The sequence below is a fragment of the Anolis carolinensis genome, chromosome 4 (genome assembly GCF_035594765.1).
Source record: "Anolis carolinensis isolate JA03-04 chromosome 4, rAnoCar3.1.pri, whole genome shotgun sequence".
Taxonomy (NCBI): domain Eukaryota; kingdom Metazoa; phylum Chordata; class Lepidosauria; order Squamata; family Dactyloidae; genus Anolis; species Anolis carolinensis.
The window spans coordinates 112,722,544-112,737,637 of record NC_085844.1 but is presented as its reverse complement, the minus strand read 5'-3'; the positions used below and the strand labels follow the sequence as shown (position 1 = coordinate 112,737,637).

Sequence of the window (15,094 nt, the reverse complement as noted above, 5' to 3'; positions counted from 1 at the left end):
TGTCATATTGCTCCATTTAGATTCCATGGGTTCTGTAGGTTCTATGGTGTGGACATATGCTCGTAATAAAAATGTACAGTTACAGATCAAAAGAGCTGGTGCTTTCTTTTATCAAGTTCGAATAATTAAATTATATAGTTTCACTTCTGGCACTGAAGATTACAAGTTGTTCATTATATATAACTAGCTATTTCTATGCTCTGGTCGAGACCTCTGGCAAAGGGTCAACCAAGTGGATAGGTATAAATCTTAAGTATTTCTGATTACTAGTCAAACAATGAAAGAACACTTGATTGGATGGTAGCCCTATGTAATCCCACTGAATCGCCTTCAATTAATGGGTCAATCTGGGTTACATTTTGATTGTTTATAGTCACCTTACATGCTCTCCTGTAAGTACATAATGAATGCAAAGCTGGATGGTATCTGCTTCAACAAAAGGTTGTGGAATAGGCAAGGACACAACTCACAAGGACCTATTTAAAATGTGCTAGCTTCATTGTGATATTTGTAAGAAAGGATTATTAAGGGGTGCTGTGCATCACCCAGCACCGTTTCATTACCTGATCCAAATCCAATAAATCCAAAACATTCACAATCCTGGAATTAGATATCATTTTCAGTACCTTCTGTTGAATTGTCAGCAGCTAAATTTTGCCATTTTAATAATGCGATGAAAAGTGAATTGATGATCCAGCAAATTTTTATATATTTTAATGAAAAGAAAGAGAATATCTCTGTCATCTTATAAAAGGCTGAGCTTGAAGAACTCATGTCAGTTGACTTCAAAGGCTGTATGCTAATGGAAATTCTCATGGAATCATGTGAGTTGCAAAAACTGGGACCTCAAGCAAGGCCAACAATTAGTATCTCAGACATATTGAGAATTGGCAGCAGTGCTATAAACTGGATTTTGGCAAGTTGTTTAACAGGATTTAAGCAAGCATATTTCATGTGTTCAGTGAACTGGGGATTAGTAGTGTAAGATTTTCAAATAGCACTCTAATATCCAGAAATCCTAATGCCATGGATTTAGCACAAGGTAAGCAACACAGTTCTTAGGAGCAAAGGAGAACATGTTTTTGATTGTGAATTTGCAGTCCAACACAGTGGGCCCTTGGTGTCCACTAGGGCTTGGTTTCAGGGCCCATGTAGATACCAAAATCTGTTTATGCTTTATTTTCCTTATCTCAATGGTGTAGTAAAACAGTGTCCTTTATATAAAATGCCAAACAACTCAAAGTTTTCATTTTTGGATTAAAAAAATATTTTGAGCAGTGATTGGCTTGAATCTGTGGCTTCAGGATGTGTGGATATGGAGGATTAACTTTACTAACTATTTGTTTTGGCTGCAGTGACCCCAAAGAGTTTTTGTTTTTGTTTTTGTTGGACCATGAGTGTATAGAGTACTTAAGTAAACATGTAAGGCATTTCACTCAGTGTCATCTGCTGGCAGGAAATAAATAACTTGGAGGAATGGCATCATGTTGTGGAGCTACACATTGTTTTTCTTCTATATGAAAGAGGGATAATAGAGCCATAATTTGTACCATGCTGACCTCACCAGAAACTTTTCAGTTACAGTCAGCTTCCTTCATTATTGCCGAGCTAGAGCATAGGTCTTCCATTTAATCCCTAGAAACAAATAGCTATTTCATCCTTAATCAAACAAGAATTTTATGTTACTGTGATGGTGCTGCCTCTAGCACTATCTACCATGTTTCCCTGAAAATAAGACAGTGTCTTATATTAATTTTTGCTCCCAAAGATGCTCTAGGTCTTATTTTCAGGGGATGTCTTATTTTTCCATGAAGAAGAATTCACATTTATTGTTGAACAAAAAATGAACATTTATTATATACTGTACAGTAGTTGTCATCATAAACCAGCATAACCGGACAAACTGAATTCTATCAAGAATTTCTTGTTACTACCATTATTTCCATGTACAACACTTTATGGTACGTACATTTACCGATCCTGCATGCTCTGGTGTTCTGTTTGGCGGGCATGCTTCCAAACAAAAACTTTGCTAGGTCTTACTTTCGGGGGAGGCCTTATATTTAGCAATTCAGCAAAGCCTCTACTAGGTGTTATTTTCTGGGGATGTCTTATTTTAGGGGAAACAGGGTAGCACAGTGGTTCTCAACTTGGAATCCCCAGATGTTTTTGGCCTTCAACTCCCAGAAATCCTAACAGCTGGAACTGGGCGGGATTTCTGAGGAGTTGTAGGCCAAAAACATCTGGGGACCCCAGGTTGAGAAACACTGATCTAGCAGGAGTAGGAAACCTGAGTGGGAGGAATTGGGATCATTACCCATCCAGATATTGAGGAATTAGTGCTGATTAATCCATGAAACAATGAGATTAAAATTGGATTGGAATATGGTCTACTTTATTTGAATTCTTGCCTATTTAGGTTGTTCCTTGAGATAAACAAACAGAGGGGAGCAACCTAGTGTAGGATTGGTTTCTCTCAGACCTCCTTCCCAGTTTCTCCTGGACAAAATACCTGAGCCTCTCACCCAAGAAAACCCGAAACTGGGTTTCTTGCAGGCCAACTATCTACTGGGAAGCCAACCTGAGGATCCAATCACCAAGTTGCCTGATTCTGTTGAGGACAAGCTCTTCAGGTCAGTCCTAAGAACATTCACCTTTATACCACTTATTGTCACATGGCATGTAGGGCAGTTCCAGCAATGTATTCTTCATCAAATTGGTCATTCACCATAGGTGTTCACCATATTCCTACTTTCTCTCCCCACTACCTATAAAAGGATTCCCTGTGTAAGATTCAATCCCAGTCAATTGATACTTCCTCCATATGCTATGCAGGCAATGGTGGGAATAGGCAAACTACTCTCATCATACCTCACTATTGACCAAGCTGGGAAAGTCAAGAGCTTTTGACCATGTGGCAGTAACCAATTGTTAAGAATGCCTGCTTCCCCCGCTTGAGTCCTCAAATATTAATTAGAACCTTAGTTGGAAAGTGTGTGCATGTTTAAATTTAGAATAATGTCTGTCCTGGTGTCTGTTTAAATTTAGAATAATGTCTGTCCACTAAATCACAACTTTCCTTCCTTGCACATCATCTCTCTTTTTCTTTCAAATCTACAGTGTGTTTTCACCTTGCTCAACCATAAACAGAAGAGTAACTAAGGCCCGTTTTACACTGCCATATAAAATCCAGATTATCTGCTTTGAATTGGATTATATGGCATTGTAGACTCATATAATCCAGTAGAAAGCAGATAATGTGGCAGTGAACTTGCGGACCAAAAGGACCATCCTTGCTTTCCATGCTGTTCCCACCTTGAATCTCCACCTGAGTATTAAAATTATGGACAACACACCTTTGGAGTATTCACTAGACAGAAATGATCACTTGTGGAACATAAAGTTAACATAGCACTGCAGTAAGAACAACAACATGGTGATTTGACAAATGGAAATGCATCGTATTTTTCTCTTATATAGTAAGAAAAAAGAATGCAAGACAAGGTTACAATAGCTAACAATATATTCTAATTATATCATTAACCCTGACCTAGAATGATGTTTTTGAATAGGCTACCCTGTCATTGCTTTCATTTCATTTAAATAATCCCGGGTCTCTTTTGATCAAGGGCTGCTAATTATGTTGAATTGGTGGTGACTTTGACTTACGGATCATAGCCTATTAAGAATTAAGTCGACAACATCAAACTCATTCTTTACATTTCTTTAATGAAATTACTGGTGCATGCATGTCAGATTTCAGGACTTTATTCCCTTCAAAATCCTGGGAAACTGACAAGCTGGAAGGTTAATAAATACATGTAGAGGCCATAGAGGGTACTGTATGCATAAATATTGAGAGCAGGCAGGCAAGATCAGAAAGCCAAGCTGTACTGGCATCTTGTCCATAAGATCCAAGTAGTAAAGGAATAGACCATATATACTCATATATAGATCCATAACTTTTTGACAAAAATGTCTCCCAAAACTTGGGTCAATTTATATTTGGGTCAATGTTGAAAAGGTACCAGTGCAAAGGCAGTGAGAAGAGGTGAAAAGCACTACCACATTACCCTTCCCTTGCCTAACTTGGAGAAAGAAAAATAGTCCTTGCTCCTTCCTTACCTTCTGTTATGGTCTGAAAAGAGTATTGTAATAATGTGGGGGGACCATTTTGGATTTTTGTGGTGGAGTAAAGTGGCTGGTTTTTAAATAAAGGCTTTCTGAATAAGCCTCTCTACGAGTCTACAGTGCAAAGGCAGTGAGACTTCTATGACAATTTTAATAGTCTATTAAAACCCTTTAAAATAGTCCAGGGACCAGATTGACACCACGTATAAACGTATTATAGAAGAATCATTTCTATCCGCCTCAGGTGGCAGATTTGGTTAGTCATATAAAGGCAGAAAATGGTTATTCGGCTCAAGATCTTTGGATTTTCATTGTCAGGAAGGGGGGAGAACATTGTGAGGCCTCAAATCCTTCTATCCATTAAGAACTTTTCCAGCTCTGGATATTTACTTTTCCATCTTATGTAATAAAGTGTTGGGAACCAACTCTAGTGTAAGTAGGCTGCCTACTCTAGTGTAAGTAAGGTAAGGTAAAGGTTTCCCCTGACGTTAAATCTAGTCATGTCTGACTCTGGGGGTTGGTGCTCATCTCCATTTCTAAGCCGAAGAGCCGGCGTTGTCCGTAGACACCTCCAAGGTCATGTGGCCAGCATGACTACATGGAGCGTCGTTACCTTCCCGCCGAAGCGATACCTATTGATCTATTCACATTTGCATGTTTTCGAACTGCTAGGTTGGCAGGAGCTGGAGCTAACAGTGTGCGCTCAAGCCGCTCCCGGGATTTCAACCTGGGACCTTTCGGTCTGCAAGTTCAGCAGCTCAGTGCTTTAACATACTTTGCCACCGGGGCTATGTCAAACATGATGTATATGCTACAGAGTTCACTAGTTAAAAATTCATCTATCTTTAAATGTCCTTTGTAGTATTCTCCACCCACTCCTTTCACTGAGTTATTTTTCAGTAGCCAAGGTGATTAATAGAATAGCAGAGGAGATCAGCCAGAATATGATTGCAGTTAACCATAAAATATATATATTGTGCTTTTGTGTTCTGCTGAAGTCAACAGTTATAGGTTTGCCACAAAATAATTAACAGTAGGAAAAGGGGGCAGCAGCGTTCTAGATGAATAGACTCCACTAGGGAAGCAAAGACCCTGAGTCTGCAAGGCCTGAGCAGGGCTGTTGAGGATAGGGTTGGCATAACTCTCATTCTTAGAGTTGGCATAAGTCAGATACCTCATCATACAGGGCTAAAATTAGCAGCATAAGCCGATCTAGCCCTGGTCATCCATGGAGAGGGCCAGCTCCCATCATCAGTGGAACTACAGTTCCTTAGAAGTATCCATTTCACTGCTTGGAGATGATTTTGGATCCATCTTTTCTTCAGAGAAGGAAATAGTTTTGTGGTGGAGTACCTTTACTAGTTTACTCTGCTTCGTAAGGTATAACTCAAACTAATCTGAGATGGGCTTGTCTTCCAAGATCTGATCATCTTCACTACTGTAGTGGGCTACCTGTAAGCCTTTCAAGAGTGTCAGAACTGTGGTTACAACAGAATGTGTTTGCTAGATGATTACCCAGAGTTTAGCCTTAGGCTATAATATTACATATGATTTATGCCAACTAGCCAGTCACTTCAAGGATACCGTCCATCCATCTCACCCTTGGTCGGCCTCTCTTCCTTTTTCCTTCCATTTTCCCCATCATCATGATCTTTTCCAAGCTTTCCTGTCTTCTCATGACGTGGCCAAAACTTCAACTTGCCTCTAATATCCTACCCTCCAGTGAGCAGCCGGGCATTATTTCCTGGAGGATGGACTGGTTGGATCTTCTTGCGGTCCAAGGCACTCTCGGGATTTTCCTCCAGCACCAAAGTTCAAAAGCGTCTATCTTCCTTTACTCAGCCTTCCTTATGGTCCAGCTCTCACAACCATAGGTTATTATGGGGAATACCATTGCTTTGCTTAGAGGCTGTTTTTGAATTTTAAGGGTTTTATGGCTTTGCATTAGGGTAAGTTGAAGCTACCATGTTTCCATCTATGTAACTATCCATAAATTAAGTTATTCAGTGGAAATGCTCTTGTCAGAACCCACAATCACTTGAGATGAACCCAGTTACTAAAAAGCTCTAGTGCTTGTCTAGACCTCCTCAGTGATATTGCTGCAAGTAGAGAACAACCTGACCAGAGTGATCTTCTGAGCATCTATTCTATTGGCAGGGTTGTTGTATGTTTTTCGGGCTGTATGGCCATGTTCTAGAGGTATTCCCTCACCCTGGACTTCCCACAGATATATATAAACCTCCTTGCTTAGTTTCTCCATACCTCACAACCTCTGAGGATGCCTGCCATAGATGTGGGCGAAATGTCAGGAGAGAATACCTTTAGAACATGGTCATACAGCCCGGAAAACATACAACAACCCTGTGATCCCGGCCATGAAAGCCTTCGACAACATATTCTATTGGCCTTTGGGCATTTATTGTGCCATCACATTGCCTTATTTACAGAATTTTAGGAAAGGTCCACTTGTCATCTACTTCCATTTGTTACCTTCTGAAGTACTCCTAATGGATTTTTCCTCTTGGGATTATATCACTGCTGTAGGGATAGGGGGAAATGATTTCACCATGCCTTTTGTTTGGTCATGTAAGGAGACATCCATTTGGAATCATCCTTTGTCCCACAGAGCATAGGCAGGATATTCACATATGTCCAAGAAGATGTGCATGTGTACCCAATCATACACATTGTATAAGATTTATATATCCAAATTCATTGAGAAGGAAGGTAGCATCACTTTGTTCTTTTTGTGTACATGTTCTGCACAGCAAGTGTGGGAGCAGAGGTGCTGGGAAGCCTCCAGCAGTTGCTGTTTCATACAAGGGTACCCAGCAGTGCCTTCGGGGCCAAGAGTTCTTCTCCACCATGGGGCCTTAATAGGAAGGAAGCCTCACTGAAGCCAGGCCTGGAAACTGTCAGATCTAATGTTGTGATATGTGCCCATCACAGTACGAGCTGAATGCATTTACTCCTCTGAACTGTCATTCAGCAGCCAGGCAGGCGAGGGGAATCAGTAACTCTGGCAATACTCTATTGACAAATGCATGTGTCACTCAATCTGTTCATGCCAAAGGCGTATTTTTTATTTCATTTTACAAGGCTCGTTCCTTTGAGATCTTCTCTTAATTTCTTTCTTAAATAAAGTGTCCTTGCGTCTAATACAAACGCCAAATCAAGAAGATGTTGGGGGCTGCCAGGGGATGTGTGCGTGAATTCTCTTTCTCCCCCTTCTCCATTAAGCATTTTTGTAATGACATTATGAAGGATTCTTTAATGGGGGATCAAAGGCCTTTCAAACTGACAGTGCTCTATGCTTAGGTTTTGCATTTGCTTTTTCAAGCTACAGTCAAGTGGAAAAAATTGAGGGTTTTCAACATAACATCAAGTGTCTGAAGGTTTTATTTCTAACTGTCAGGGGAAACTGACAAGTAACTGACAAGTAGTACATATACCAGTCTAATTGCATCCTCCCTCGAGCAGAGAGGGAAAGTTAGAGTTACTATTTACACTATTGATGGTGTGTGTATGAGTGTGTGTTGGAAGGATGGTGGTTAAGAACATGCAGGCCTAATGTGTCCTTACAACTCTTGGGAAAAACTCAGGGAGACTGCATCAGAAAGGCTGCTGAGTTGTACACCTTCTGGCACACACACAGACTGGATGATACCACCATCCACCTTGTTTTCTGCTACCCTATTTTACCTTCATTGACCATTTCCCACTTCCTTGATTTCCAGAGAATGTACCTAGAGATAACTGATGTCATCAGTTGCTGTACCTCTCCTCCTATATTTGCCTCAGTATTTTTAATGTCCCCCATTGCCTCACCCCTCTCACAACTTTCTGTTGACAGTTGTTTTATTTCTGGTGTAACTAGGATTTATTTGAGGTGACATTTGAATGCTTCAGGTAAACCTGTGACAGGTTGGATGGGCCCTAAATCATTTTGTCACCACTCCTTCAACAGAAGTGAAGTCTAGCCACATAATCTGATGCATGCTGTAGTGAACCTTACCTATTAGGCCTGGAATGAAGCCTGGGTAACAGCGAGTGAGGCAAGCCTCCATTTTGTAGAGGAATGCCAGGCAGCCATCTTGAGTGTGGTTAGAAAGGGGGAGGAGCTTAGAGAGAGACTCCTAAGATTGGCCAACCAGAGCAGATGGGAGGAGCCAAGTCTTAGAGTGCAGAGGAAAAAAAAAGAGCTCCAGGTAGTTCTGTTTTGGGGTTTGAAGAGAGCAGTGCAGTTTTGGAGTTTGTAGTGTGTGTGTGTGAGAGAGAACTGAAAACTGTGAAAACTGACAGGCTAGGTCAGGCAGTTTGGATCTCTTGAGGGGAAGATAACTCAAGAGATTGACTCTCACTACTGGGCTGGTTAATAGAAGGACTCTAGGTTAGAGTTAATTAACAGCCCAGGGGAACTCGTGACTATTTTTAGCACACAGAGCGAGGGTTTTTATGACCAATAGATAGATAGGTTGGTTGGAACTGTTTGAAACTAAGTGAAGTAATCTGAAACATACAACTAAGTTAAGCTGAAGAATCGTCTGTAACCGATTACGCTTATGAACCTCTCTGAAGTAATCATTTGCCTGTTTTTAAGAAAATAAATTTTTATTCTATTTTCAACTTTCAAGAGCCTCCACAGTGTATATTTCCATCGAGAAGCCTTTATAAAAGTTCCAGTGATAGAACAATAAAATACCACAGAAAAGCTTCATAGTGAACATCAGTTTGGGAGCCAGGGGTAGAAACAGTGTGGGCAGAGAATGGGAGAAGCTTGCCTCAGACACATTTAACAACAAAAATCCTAAAGACATTTTAGGTTGGTGGCAGCTACCATTTTGAAAGAAAATCTAAAATCAAACGGTATACCCTCGCCTCTCAATTACGTGTGCTTGCATGAGCGTGTGTAGAGCCTGGGGCTGTGGCGCAGACGGGAAAGCAATGAGTCACTGACCAGGAGGTCATAAGTTCGAGGCCCGCTCGGAGCTATGTTTGTTTGTCTTTGTCCTGTGTTAAAAAGGCATTGAATGTTTGCCTAATATGTGTAATGTGATCCGCCCTGAGTCCCCTTCAGGGTGAGAAAGGCGAAATATAAATGATGTAAATAAATAAATAAATAAAATAAATAGAGTGGAGAGGTGTCTGATATATTTGGTGTCAGCGCCTTCTTTATATTGGTGGCAGCGGTGGGATTAAAAAAGATTCCCCCCTGCCTGAAGGAGTAGCCTCTCCTCTCCGCTCTCCGCTCCATTCTTTTATACATGCCTACTTAGAAGTAAGTATCTCTAAATTCAATAGAACTTTAGTTTAGGTAATTGGGCTAGGATTGTATAATATTAAATCACTTGGTTTAATAGTTTTGTACTTGTGCAAGGAAACATTCAAGACATTCCTGCAGATGTAGATGACTGGTGGCAACATCAAATAGTAGCAGGAGACCCCAGCTACCTGCTGGACTTCCATGTGGCAGTCAAAGGAAGAGGTGTGCACCAGAAGTGACAGAAGCTGACTCTATTGGAAGTCACCTAGTTCTATAGTGTCTTGCTGAAGTATCTTAACTTACAAGGGATAACAAGAGGAAGGGTCTTAGAAACTATCAAAAAGGTACAAGCTATCTCTTAAGCCACCCCTTTTAGGTGGCTCCTCAAAGACATCTCAGCCACTAGGTTTGCCATCTTTCAGTTCTTCAAATCTAGACATTCAATTTTAATATTATGAAAGTTTTTCTTCACATAAGTACAAATAACACAAGCCAAGCACATGTTCTTCATATAAAGAACCATTCCTCTCAAATGCTAGGAAAGAAACAGAGAAACTACAAGGAAAAAGAAGAACGAAAACCATTGAAGGGAGGAGGAGACTGCTGACTGCAGAAAGATACAGTAGGATCTGCCATAGAGTCAAAGCTGGCCTGAGACAGTTTGCTTGTCCTGAGGCAATCAGGCACTTCTTCCATTTCACATACAGAGTGGTATGAAATCATCTGACAATGGAAATTATCTCCCATCTGAAGACAGTAAATTAGTCTTTGAAGTACATGCGAGATTACATAACATATTTTTCTGGCTTTCAACACCTTCCTGTGACCTCTCAGTATTTTCCTCTTAAGGCAGATATTCACTCTGCCAAATGGCAGACCCAGCCTCCAAAGAGCATGCTGTGAAAGTAGCAATGTAGGAGTAGGATACACTTGAGGTACACATTTTCCATTGTTTGAGATTCCCAAACCCTCCAGCCTTTCCTTACCTGTTTACATTGCAGGTACAGGCCATGTGACATAGCTGATAGTGCAATGGGAGTCAAGCAACAGTAAAAATATCTGCATTTTGAATATATCTGTCTACTTCACTTCTGTACTAAAGCAAGAGTCAAGTAATGAACCTTTTGCTCTTGCCTCATAGATTCCAGTGAGGCATAAGCACTGTCAGTCAGTCTCTTAATTCCCTCCTGCATTCAGGTTTTGCTCTCCTTAAATAATATCTCATGGATAGTTCTTTGATTTACAATCCAATAAGCTTCTTTCTAAATTTACATTTCAAAAGAAAAATACAGGAAATGCTTGTCACTATGTTTGCACCTAACTAAAGCTCTAAGTTCTCTGTGCTATATCAGAATCCGAATTAGTCTCACAGGGTAGGTCTGTGACATTTTTAATAGCAGGAACGGAGTGACATTTTAAAAAATCATGATACGTTCACATGTAAATAATAAAAGACAGAGTGGTCTATGTTCTTACTTGATAGGATTCTTTGCACTGTCGGGGTCCCTGGCGGTTACAGTTCCTATGACAGCATTGATCTGGACATCTTCTTTTACTTCGAGTATATAGGCTGGCCTACTGAACACAGGAGGTTCATCTACATCCTCCACTTGAATTCTGACAGTAGTTGTGTCTTTGAATGGTCCCAGATACAGGAATCTGGGGTCCACATGAGGATTGCTGGCCTCCACTTTCAAAGTAAACTGTCTCTTCTTCTCAAAATCCAATGCCTGGGAAGAGAAAATGTACATGTTCAACATAAATCTTACAAAGATTTTCCAGGGAGACTTGACATTTACCTGAGATGCTCTAAGATACATATAGTCTATCCTATTTTATTCGAAGAAGATATTTACAGTATGATACCAAGTATTTTGATTTAAAAGTAATATATTTTCCATGGAGTAAAGTTCTCTGGAACTTAATTCTGAGTAAACTTGCATAGGATTGCACTGACAATGCTCCCCCCTGTTGCAACTGTCCCAAGAGCTTTCATAGACCTTCTTTATCATTGTCTTTTGTCTCAGTAAACTGTGTAGTAGACAGGTCTCTAAGTGTTGACTCACCGAAGTAAATGTACACATAGATCTTAGGCCCTTTTACAATACACAATTAAACCATGTCATTGGCTACATACTAAAGAATCTTGATGTCTGTAGGTTTGTGCGGTACTAGGCTTCCTGGTTGGGAATCCTAGATATCCCTTTCTAAACTGCAAATCCCAGGATTCTATAGAATGGAGCTAGGGTATTTAAAGGGGAATCATCATTCTATGTGTGTAGTGTGAAAGAAACCTGTTTGTGGCCTAACAAATGGCAAACAAAGTTGTTAACAAAAGACCTACCAAATTTGTATACATGACCCATAATCTGTTGAATCTGAGTCTTACCAGGACTGACCAAAGACCGTTTGTAATGTGCAGCAAAATGATACACTCTTCTATATTATGTACAGAAATCAGGACACATCCAATGACAACAGGCTAATTTAAGGAGTGCAGGTTAAATCATGGGACACACAGCTCTACCTTTCAAGAAAATTGAATGACCACTGTACTAGAGAAAAATGTTTGGGGATTGCATGCAACAGCTGACTCATGGAAAGATTGTTCCTATATGTTATACAGGCTCAGAGCTGGCCCTAGGTATTTTTCAAGTGTAGGCGAACAGAATTTTGGCACCCCCCCCCCCCCCAAACCAATCACTGAAAAATAAAAGCGTTGGATAAGTGAAAATGTTGGATAATAAGAAGGGATTAAGGAAAAGCCTATTAAACATCAAATTACATTAAGATTTTGCAAATTAAACACCAAAACATCATGTTATACAACAAATTTGACAGAAAAAGCAGTCTCGACTGCACCCCCGTATGTTTTGCGCCCGAAGCGACCGCTTAATTTGCCTCATTGTTGGACCGGCTCTGTACATGCTGAAGATTGGTACTAAAACAAACCCTAGAAGTAAAGGATGTTACCTTCTAAGGATAAAGAAGCAAACAAATGATAAGTATCAGATGTCTTTCAAATAACAGTTTCAAGGACATCACAACCAATATCTTTAAATATCATTATTCCCATGGCATTCTTTTATCTCATTTGGACAGGTCTTTGTAAATGTTGGTAAGCAAGCAGTAAACCAACAGTAATTTGACATATTGTCTTGGGGAACATTGCATACTTACATCGTGTGTATGAAGGGCACAAGTTCAATCCTTAGCCCCCTCTATTTAAAAGAAGCACGGTTATTATGACTCAAATAGCCCGGGCTGTGGTGCAGGCTGATAAAGCAGTCAGCTGCAACAAATCACTCTGACCAAGAGGTCATGAGTTCGAGGCCAGCTCGGAGCTGCGTTTGTCTCTGTCTTTGTTCTATGTTAAGGCATTGAATGTTTGCCTTATATGTGTGATGTGATCCGCCCTGAGTCCCCTTCGGGGTGAGAAGGGCGGAATATAAATACTGTAAATAAATAAATAAAATTGAACAAGCTTTGTCTGAGGTCCTGCTTCTTGGCAGGGGGTTGGACTGGATGGCCCATGAGGTCTCTTCCAACTCTCTGATTTTTTGATTCTATGATTCTATGAGGTCCTGGATGCCAGTGAGAGATGTGACCTGGGACAGGTGGACCAGGGTCCACCCAATTGTAAGGAAATTGTAAGGAAAGCAGCTATGTCCAATGGAAAAGCGTGGTGGAACTGTGTGTGCTATACAACTTGACTTGCACCTCCTAAGTGAACCTCCTACCTCATGTGGAGAGGAATATGCTGTCCTATCACCAGTATGAAGCTGAACTAAAAAACAACTACCAGTCTAGTTCATTTCCATGGGTAGAATTGGAGTGGTGCCATCCGGTACTTATTCTCAGCTAGTAAATGTTTTGGGGAGAAGCCTGGCCCATTTCTTCTCATGGTTTTGGAATGGTGAAGGGCTAGCAACATATAGATTGAGAATGGGAGTGCTCAAGGAGCGGGGGGATTGTGGCAAACTCAAGTTGGGGTTACCTATACATTAAACCACCTGATTTAAAATAATTGCTCCATCCTTATCATGCAGACACTAGTTGTGAACACATATGAAGACAGCTGTAATGCCATCTGCTGTTTAAATCTTCATTGTCAAAAGTGAGATGTGAAAATTTCATTGAGATAACGACATATTGTGGAACAACAGATTTATCCTCGACGGTGCGTAGAGCCTTTCACCTTTTAGAAAGAATTAATTGATTCAGCTTTCACAGTCAGGAGTAAAATCCAGATATTTGCATTTTAAATTGTATTAGGTTGAATGATATCACTCACACCTTTCTAAAATAAACACTCCCCAAAAATGTGTTTGTGAGATGATAGGTCTTTCTCATGGGGTTTCAACATTAATGAGATATTTCTTTTCAAATGATCTCAGTTTGAATTATTGTAGTTCTTCAGTTCTAAGACACACTTTTTTTGCTGGACATATATATATATATATATATATATATATATATATATATATATATAAAAGGGTAATGAAGTTTCGGCCTAGGACAAAACAACAAAACTACACATCCCAGAAACACTAAACTTGGCAGCACAACCCCTCATCCATGCCTCTACGTTCATACAACAAAAAGAAAAGAAAAATAAAGTCCTAATTAGAGGGAGAGGAATAATTGTTTTTATCCAATTGCTGCCAGTTAGAAGGCTAAGCTCTGCCTACTTGGTATCCTAGCAACCCACTCAGCCCAGGGGACAGGCAGAGTTAGGCCTCACTTAGGCCTCTTCCACACTGCCTATAAAATACAGATTATCAGATTTGAACTGGATTATATGGCAGTGTAGACTCAAGGCCCTTCCACAACAAGTCCCCGTTGGGGAGATGGTGGTGGGGTATAAATAAAGTTTATTATTATTATTATTATTATTATTATTATTATTATTATTATTATAATATAACCCATTTATAATCTTATATTATCTGCTTTGAACTGGATTATCTTGACTCCACACTGCATATAATGCACTTCAGTGTGCAGTCGGACACAACTGGACTTAATGTCAGGAGAAAACCTTTACCCTTGACCTTAACTACCACCAATTCCTCAATACTTTATTTCCCATACCACCATACTTCACCACAGTAATGCGTGGCCGGGCACAGCTAGTTTCTAAAAATGCGGTGTGTCTTAGAACTGTAGGTGTTACCTTATATATTTTTGTTGTTGGTTGTGGCACTGAGGCACTGAAATTTAAGAAATACGGTATTTTTATTTCACCTAAAACATCTAGCAGGGAGAAATGGGACACATATTTTTTCCTGTATGGAAGCTATGTGTGCGCGCGTTCTTATGAGAGAGAGAGAGAGAGAGAGAGAGAGAGAGAGAGAGAGAGAGAGGGAAAGAGGAGGTTGTTTCCATTGGAAATACAATTGAGGATGTTATGTGGAGTCAGAAGCAATCACGTGTGATATTCAGTAAAGCAGTATAGCAGGAACGCTATTGGGTTGTGTCAAGTGAAGGGATAACTATTGTTTGTTTGACTTGATTGCTTGTTAACGAGCACCAAGAACGGTCAGTTGATGTTTTCCAAAGTAGCTGAAGATGTTTGCCTCAATGGGTTTTGATGTCTTACCAGATTTTTCTTCATAAGCATTGACAACCTCTGCTGAGCTCTGACACAACCTACAGGCTTGGTTTGAGGGCTGGTGAAGTAGTTGGTAGCTGCAATGC

General features: G+C 40.2%; 1 protein-coding gene across 5 annotated transcripts in view; it reads right to left on the bottom strand.

Annotated features, from left to right (window-relative positions):
• LOC100556731 (cadherin-6) overlaps positions 1-15,094 on the bottom strand; it is a 295,831-nt gene that overhangs the window by 35,271 nt on the left and 245,466 nt on the right. For 4 of the 5 annotated variants that reach the window (XM_008119683.3, XM_062977621.1, XM_008119684.3 and 1 more), the window contains one exon: positions 10,871-11,124. In XM_008119683.3, the coding sequence (XP_008117890.2) occupies positions 10,871-11,124 (254 nt within the window). Of the gene's footprint in view, positions 1-8,146; positions 10,244-10,870; positions 11,125-15,094 lie in introns of those variants that run through there. The other variant, XM_062977623.1, reaches the window with a different exon arrangement.